Source organism: Pyrgilauda ruficollis, unplaced genomic scaffold, assembly GCF_017590135.1.
Source record: "Pyrgilauda ruficollis isolate IOZ18807 unplaced genomic scaffold, ASM1759013v1 scaffold269, whole genome shotgun sequence".
In the NCBI taxonomy this organism is placed as follows: domain Eukaryota; kingdom Metazoa; phylum Chordata; class Aves; order Passeriformes; family Passeridae; genus Pyrgilauda; species Pyrgilauda ruficollis.
The window spans coordinates 212,060-220,780 of NW_024524033.1; the positions used below are offsets into that span (position 1 = coordinate 212,060).

The 8,721-nt window shown below is 38.0% G+C and overlaps 1 protein-coding gene across 4 annotated transcripts in view; it reads left to right on the plus strand.

Annotated features, from left to right (window-relative positions):
- LOC121355756 (transducin-like enhancer protein 4) overlaps positions 1-8,003 on the plus strand; it is a 98,239-nt gene extending 90,236 nt beyond the window's left edge. For all 4 annotated transcript variants that reach the window (XM_041471437.1, XM_041471435.1, XM_041471436.1 and 1 more), the window contains 6 exons: positions 885-1,134; positions 2,223-2,470; positions 3,356-3,503; positions 4,134-4,284; positions 4,603-4,679; positions 6,278-8,003. In XM_041471437.1, coding sequence (XP_041327371.1) covers positions 885-1,134; positions 2,223-2,470; positions 3,356-3,503; positions 4,134-4,284; positions 4,603-4,679; positions 6,278-6,385 — 982 coding nt within the window. In that variant the 3' untranslated portion in view covers positions 6,386-8,003. The remainder of the gene's footprint in view (positions 1-884; positions 1,135-2,222; positions 2,471-3,355; positions 3,504-4,133; positions 4,285-4,602; positions 4,680-6,277) is intronic.
- The last annotated feature ends 718 nt before the right edge of the window (positions 8,004-8,721 follow it).

An 8,721-nucleotide genomic window follows, 5' to 3' on the forward strand; every position in this document is an offset into this window, starting at 1 on the left:
AAAAAAAAAAAAAAAAAAAAAAAAAAAAAAAAAAAGAGGCAACCAAAAAACAAACAATAAAACAATGAAGCCCAAACCCAAAACAATGCACAAAACAAAAAAATTCCATTGCAGTGCATTGTAGCTGGTCTGTCATGTCAGCTGTCAGCAACCATGCCTTGAGGACTCTTACCTCCTCAGTGTTGGTGGAAGTTTCACTGCACCCTTAGGTACAGTGCTGGGCAGTTTTGCTCAGGAGGCCTGGGGCCCACAGTACGTTCAGGACAGATTGGCAGCAGTTCAGCTGAAGCTGCCACATAAGAGTCAGTAAAGCGAGCAGCCAAATGTCCCCTGGCACTCAGCTACCCCCCATGCTCTGGCAGCAATCAGCCAACTATTTCTGTCTTCCAGAAGGCCCTGACCCACCCTTCCTTCCCTTCTCTGCAGGCTGTGATATTCCCATCCAAAGTTAAGAGTGGTGTCATATAGCCTCACTCATGCCAGAAATCATCATAATGTGAGTTGTAAAAGCTGGTTTGATTGGTGCTTGACTTTCCACATTAAAAGCTGAGCACCTGTCTTTGTGCTTGGAGAGCCATGCTACAGATAAATAAATGCTTTTTCCTTATGTGATTAACATATCTGATATTAATCCAGTTGAGTAAAGCATGGTGCTAATAACACCAAGGTCATGTGTTCAGTCCCCATATGGCCATTCACTTAAGACTCAATGATCCTTGAGGGTCCCTTCCAGCTCAGAATATTCTGTGAAATATCTGTGAAAAAAATTGAGCTGAGGGCACAACCTGAATGCCTGCAAGGGAAGCACATCTTTGATTCTGTTTTCCTAAACAGCCTTGAAGTAAAACTCCTTAAATCATCCCCATAATTTTTTTTCCCCTCAGAGCATACTCATTTCATGTAAGTGCAGATGGTCAGATGCAGCCAGTTCCTTTCCCTCCTGATGCCCTCATCGGTCCAGGAATCCCTCGCCATGCCCGTCAGATCAACACCCTGAACCACGGGGAAGTTGTATGTGCAGTCACCATCAGCAACCCCACGAGACACGTGTACACTGGTGGGAAGGGGTGTGTCAAGGTTTGGGACATCAGCCACCCTGGCAACAAGAGCCCTGTCTCTCAGCTGGACTGCCTGGTAGGTGAACAGCAGCTTACAACACTAAAAGAAGATGGGGAATTGTGTTAAGATTGCAATGATATCACTAAGATATAAAGGGCAAGTGGGTATTTGATTGCTGTCATTGTATCAGAGGTTGGTATTGCATTTTTAATGTTGTTGTTTCTATTAGAACTGGGGTTGAAGTATGTTCCTCATCATACTTGTGGGTTTTTTTCTCCTGCAAAGAGTCAAAACATTTTTAATATCCTAAAATTGTGGTAGGAGGAAAGATCAAAGACAGCACAGCAAATACGAAGTTTTTAAACTTCGACGTTTGCTGGCAATCTTACAGCTTGTTGATACCCGATCATGCTAAAAATTGCTGTCTTGCAGCTGTATTCTCTGAGAATATTTGGGAATTGTGTCACATATTTTGTATCTGTGTATGTGTATGAATGCATTGACCTGTCTTAATGTGGCAATTAAAAATATCCATGAGTGTTATTCACAAATTATTTGAATGTGCTAACAAGATGAACTATTGTTAGCAGCTTTTCTCCTGTCATTTACCAGTTCTTGCTAAGATGTTGATGTTTGTTACAGAGGCAGTAAAATGAGAACTGTGCAGCAGGTGTAGACTTAAAATGAATTGCTACACAAGTTGCTGCACAAGTGAAGAAAATTGCCCAAATATTTTCCTCTGACATCTCCTAGATGGTGGCAGCAAGTCTCACTGGAATGGGAAGGGGGAAAGTGTGCAGGGAATTTGGTTCTCTCCCATGCTGAGAGGTTAATGTGCTGAAATAAACAGAGTATGAAAATATAACTTTCTACACCAGCTGTCAAATTCAGCTATCCTGAATTGTTTTGGGCTGAGTTCAGGTCTTTGCATTTTGATGCTAATTAAGATTAAATATCTCTCACTACTGAGTTTTGTAGATCAAGTTGAAGTACTTCCCTAATGTCATGTAATTTTCTGGCATTAATACACTTTATCATTGTCATAAGTATAAATGGCTCATTAAAACCAGGAGGGAATACAATACTTTTATGGATTTCTGCTCTCATGTTAATGCTGTTTTCTTTCCTCATGAGTAATCTCTTGATGGCTTCTGTCTCCACAGAACAGAGACAACTACATCCGTTCCTGCAGATTGCTCCCTGACGGCCGCACCCTGATTGTTGGTGGGGAAGCCAGCACGTTATCCATTTGGGACCTGGCAGCTCCAACTCCTCGCATCAAAGCAGAGCTGACATCTTCTGCTCCAGCTTGCTATGCCCTAGCTATCAGCCCTGATTCCAAGGTCTGCTTCTCTTGCTGTAGCGATGGCAACATTGCAGTGTGGGATCTGCATAACCAGACTTTAGTAAGGTAGGTCGACCAAACTGGGTCATAAGGTTGTGGAGAATTATTTAAGCACAGCTGTAAATGTGCTTTTGCATATGTATTCTATTTTCTCCATGCATAGATGCTTCCAGTATTTTGTTGTTCAGCATAGCCATGGTAATACCTTGACAAAAGTCTATATAATTATTTATAGGTTTTGAGAGTTCCATAGTTCCAGGCTTTTGATTAGCCCATAACTATAATTCCCTAAATATCAGCTGATGTCAATACTGCTGTAGATTCCTTGAACAGATTATTTTTTCTGTTTCCATGCAATGCGCTGCTCTCACTCTAATTTCTTTAATCGGAGATCCAGCGAATATGTCTCGGGTAAAGATATGTGTAAATTACTGCATTGCAGACTTAGCTTTCAGGAGTAATGATTGGTGCTTAACACTGATATGTTAGGAGCTGGTCATACAGAGCTTCTCTGTGCACTGCACTGTGTATATGTTATTACATGTAATATCAGTGTTGCATGTAAGTCAGGCTTTTATTACCTGATGCTACCATTTAGGCTGCTCTTTTTTTTTTTAACTTCAGTGACCTGCACGTTTTTCTTAAACTAAGGTAATTTTGCTCATCATGATATAGTCTTCTGGGGGGAATGACTGTTTTAAGTTGAGTAGTGGGTATCACACAGCCAGCAGCAAAGATTTCCAGAGTACTTGACTCCTAAAGTGTTCTTTTTGAAATCACATTAGCTCTCTGGCCTGATTGCATCATCAGTTCATCAAAAAACTCATATGATTGTCCCAGAGTTTGTATTTGTCTGGGATTGCTATTGGAATTTAAGTTACAACTCAGGGACTGAAAGAAGGTATTTGTATTTTTGCTCAGAATGTGCTGATCTTCTTTTAATATTTTCAGACAATTTCAGGGCCACACAGATGGAGCGAGCTGTATTGACATTTCTAATGATGGCACCAAATTATGGACAGGAGGTCTGGACAATACAGTCAGATCCTGGGATCTCAGAGAAGGGAGACAGCTACAGCAACATGACTTCACATCACAGGTTCAGTCTCAGAACCTTTAGCATGTTAACAAAATTTTCTCATGTTTTTTTAAGACAAGCATGTTTTTAATTTTATTTTCTCCTTTATAAGCAAAAAAAAACCAGTCTCAAAGAGAATTCCAAAGAATTTTTCAGTTATTCTCATATTCCATACTCTCATTTTTGTTTTTTGGGGTTTTTTTCTTGTAGCAGCTAGATGTCTATCTGGATTATGACTTTGACAGATTAGTACCTCTCCCATGGGAGTAGTGGAGATTCAGTTTTATAAAACAAGTGCCAGATTAAAATGTTCCTCTCTGCAATCGGTTCTCATTTCTGTAGATTCAAGTTCAAAAATATTTTGCAAAAATACTTCTAAACGCTGTCAGATAAGCTTGGACATCAACTTTTATAGTTTGATTCAGTACTTCACTATTGCAGTTTTAATAACATTTAATAGCATAGTTTTTCAGCTGTGTTTGCATGAACTAACTTATCTTGATTACTCTAGTAATTGGATTATCATGTTTTTAAAACTGCAGTAGACCAGAAATGTGAGTTTGCATAGTGCTAACAGTGTAGCAAGGGTCAGTTTTGAATATCTCAAGTTCATTCCTTTACTGATTGAAGCATGTGCTGTGCTAATTACAGATCTTCTCACTGGGCTATTGTCCAACTGGTGAGTGGTTGGCAGTAGGAATGGAGAACAGCAATGTCGAGGTGCTGCATGTTACTAAGCCAGACAAGTATCAGCTGCATCTTCATGAGAGCTGTGTGTTGTCACTCAAGTTTGCTCACTGTGGTAAGCAAATCATTCTAAATCAGTTTTTTCCTTCACGAAAAACTGATTCAAAGTTATCTTCAAATGAAAGTGCAATGCAGTTATTAAAGTACAGAATATAATTAAAAATTTGGTATTAAATTTAAGTATTAAGGTTATTTTAAAAACTCTGCTTTTTTCTATGTACTGCTTGTTTATTGGTGGAACATCATACTGCAACCAGATGAAATTGTTACTGTTCTTTGGATATGTGTGAATGCTTTGTTATGATCATCTGTTTCTGGAGGTGTATTCCTTGAAAACAAAATGCAGCAATAACATTTAAACAATCTGTTGCAGGCAAATGGTTTGTAAGCACTGGAAAAGATAATCTTCTTAATGCTTGGAGAACACCTTATGGAGCCAGTATATTCCAGGTAATAATCTCCTAGAAGCTGTTTTCCACAGACATTACAGTGCAGTAGAGCTGCACATCTTAGGGTGTGTCAGTAGCCTAAGGAGTTTTCAGGTGGAAATGCAGCTAAATACTATAGTCCTTAAAGAGTTTGTAATTAGGGAAAGAAATGGTTTTGTCCTTTCTACTATTTCACTAATTCAGCTCTTACAGCAAAGTAGCCCTTTAATCTAAAATTGGTTTTAATACCCTTCTTTCTCACTTTCTTCTGCATATTGGTGGAATACAATACCAAGTTATGTCGTTAGGTGAATAGCCACTGAAGGTCCAAAATGTAGCTAAACCAGTGGAAGCCATTTTCAACATGTTATGTTTTTCTTGGATGAGATGTGTTGATGGATTGGACCAGCAGACTCCTGAGCTGAAGACTGAAGCGATATGGAGGGGCCCATTGAAGTGTAACTGGAAGCTGTAGCCTATCTATAGTCCCTCTGTGCCCCGTTTTAATGGCATTTCAGTTCCACTATAGAAAAGTGGGATTTTTGGCATGTCTTTCCATTCTTTCACCAGCAGGTACCTCTAGGTTGGGAATATTTTTATTATATTAACCGTTAACTGGCTGTAGTTTAAATTACTAGTCTTACGTGTACGGATGCTTGCCATGTCTCCACTTTTAGAGACAGTGCTGTTTATCTTGACATGAGAAAGGTAGGGTCTGCGTTTTCCTAGTAGAGGTTATTAATTTCTAATAATCCTAACAAGAGCACATCCCTCTTAAAAATGATGTTCAAAACTCCAGTACAGCTTTCTTACTGAGGGGTAGATAAAGAAACTTCTAGTGCAGTGAACAGAGGTGTCTTTGTTAAAACACAGCATGATTGGAAAGTGTTTGGCTCTTGTGGTAACAGGCAGAAAATTATGTGGACATATATTATGTAAAGAAAACACGCACTGAAACAGCAAGGTGAGTGAGGCAATGCATACACTTCATCTTAGAACAGACAGCAAAGCCAGAAGAGACAGATCTACTGCAACCTGCCATACCCTGTGTCCCATCCAGCTCCTACTCACCTGTTGTGTATCCTGTTCCACCACAGTGTCTTTTCTTACTTGAGTCCTCTGTGATAATGTAAATTCCTTTGTGCAAAGCTTTTGTCTTCTTGTTTGGGGAAGCAGTGAAGAGATATTTCTGTGGTCTCTTTGTTTCATACCTGTGGGTAGGTGGGGCTTTGAAGTGTTTCTCTGTGTGAATTTCTTGTTTACAACAGAAGAAATGGGAAGAAGATGGGTTTTCATTCATTTTTATGCAAATGGAATACATAAAATATTAATAAATGCTCATTTCTTGTAAAGTATGTAGAAGAACTACTTCTATTGTTTGATTGATAGGTTACCTGTAGGTCCATAATATTCACTTCCCTTTCTACCAGGGCTTTATTTTAAAATAGATCTTTCTGTGGAACAAAATATTTAAAAAAATTTTGCCTCTATGGTACTGATACTTTAATGAGCTTTTCATGTATTCCCTATCTATAAATTCTTCCAATTAATCTTCAAGCCTTTCAGGATTGAAGAATTGGAAAGACATAATTGTCTTTTTCCTTTTCTTTTTTCTTGTAGTCCAAAGAATCCTCATCTGTGCTTAGCTGTGATATTTCTGTGGATGACAAATACATTGTCACTGGCTCTGGGGACAAGAAAGCTACAGTCTATGAAGTTATTTATTAGAGACAAATCTGAATGCAGACAGAACTCCTTCTCCTAGCACTTTGCTGTATATTCTTTTTTTTTTTTTTTCCTTTCTAAACTGAAAACTTAAATGCTCATCACAGTTGTAGAATTTATTTTTACCTTCTTAACTTGCTATTGATTTGTGAATGTTCATTAAGAACTTGTGATACCAAATTGTCAGATATCTACTTGGAAGAAGATGGAATAAGCATACATAACGGTGACCTTGACTCTTTAATTATGTATTATAGCTGTAATGTATTTATTTTGTTTAAAAAAGGCTTCCTAACAATGAACTGTCTAAATAAAGCTGTCTGGCCCGGCTTTAGTTTGAAAGATGCATCATATACTTGTGTTTTTGCAGGTGGATAAATTGGGGATCTTGGAGAAGGATGTTCAGGAGATAATTAAAATTACACTAAATAGACTTGTAGTTTCTATTTAAAAAAATAAACTTTGTTATATTTTTTAGTCCTGTTCTTGGATGAGACCTCTAAGTGTTATTACAGTATAATTATTTGGTGGGAAGATGCTGTATCTTAACTATTTTAGACAGTCTTGGAAACTTAGGAAATTGCAAACTGTAGCCAGTGATCTACATGCCTGTGATGAATGGCAAATCCAGTTCACATCTAAATTAAATTCACTTTAAGTAAGAATGTGCTAATTTATATATTTGCAATGTTAATATAGCATCTTGTGTACAGATTTGTTCTCAATGCTTTTCTGTTGATAAACATAAAGCATTTTGGTGTCAAGCTGGGTTTTTTAATATAAACACCTCTCTTTGTTATATTGCAGAGAGTACAATAAGTTGCCTCAAAGAATCACCTTTGTTACTTCTGGAAACTTTTGCAATGTTTCCTTGAAAATGGGGATATGTGTCTTTGGGCAATTTTTCAATTACAAGAGATTATGAAAAATATTTGATATGTTCTTTGGAAACTGCACTGAAATAAGAATGGATGCCTACCAATATACAAACTACAAAAGCAATGACCTCTGAGGTAGGATTTACAAGAGTACTCATTCCGACATAAAAAAAGGAATGGATTCTCATTGGGATAAGGACTTGCTTTGTTCGCCAGCAGTTCAATCCAAGTCTTGATTGGATGTCCCTAAGACGGACGCAGACTGAGCCATTGTGCCAGAGACAACGTGTTACCTTTTTATGTTGTTGTTGTTGCTGTTAAACTATGATCTGTGACTTTTTTTTCTTTTTTGAATGCTTTAAAAAAAAATCTTTAAGTCTGTGGATCTGCTGATGTACAGTGCCTTTGCTGCTATGGATCAAAATCAAGAGACCCGTGTAGATAAATCTTATTGTATAAGTAGAAAATTACTTAATTTCATACTAGAAATGGATTGATGCTGCAAGTTAAAATGGACTGTTTATTGAAGTTCCAAATGTGGTAGCAAAAAATGGTGTCTTAAGTGCTTAGTGTTTGATGTCATTAACAGTTTCGTAATACTCTACATTGTAGAAAGATTTTGATACTAAACTGTGTCATTGTACATAGTTCTAATGCATTGTATTGACCACCAGTACTTCTATAATGGTAGATTATTGTTTGTGCATTCAGACTTTTAAGCATTAAACATAAGTAACTTCTAAGATGCATTTTTCTTTTTTTTTTCCTCCTCCCTCATTCTCGTGCTTGTGATAATCTCAGTCACACGTGCAGCCGTTCAGTCACAGAACATATCACTACACATACTTGTTTTGCCACTGAAACACAATGTAGAGTTTCAGCTGAGATAGTGAAACCTATGAATTTACAGTTTCTCACGTTACCTAACTGCACTGATTCTGAACACTTGGAGGCATCAGACTTCGCCTGTCACCTAAGAGTTTGCCTCTTCCCAGTTTTGTGGTTTCCTGTCTGACATATTTATCCCATACCTTGGGAGAGAGAGAAATTGAGGACCATTACTGCTCACATGCCCAGTGAGTATGTGGAGCTCAGCATGATTTGGAAGGGGTGCTGCACTGCAGCATCACACCAGGGTTTCCTCATCCAGACCTAAAGTCTGTTTGTGCTTCAGACAGACTTCTCTCACTGACATTTGGGTTTAGATCAAGGATTTAGCCCAGCTTCCATGAAGTTAATGAATACAAGTTAAAGTGATCTAGTGCAAATTAATCAATGCATTGCTGAGAGGGGTGATAGAGGGAGGAGTTATGCTGTCTGTAACAGGAAAAAAAGGAAATAGAAAAAATCCAAAGAAAAATTTGAATTTTGTTGTTCTATAATCCGTTTCTGAAATGATGTTGTGCATGGTTGAAATCCCCAAGCATGTAAGCCTATCATGATATGCCAGCCTGTGGTGAT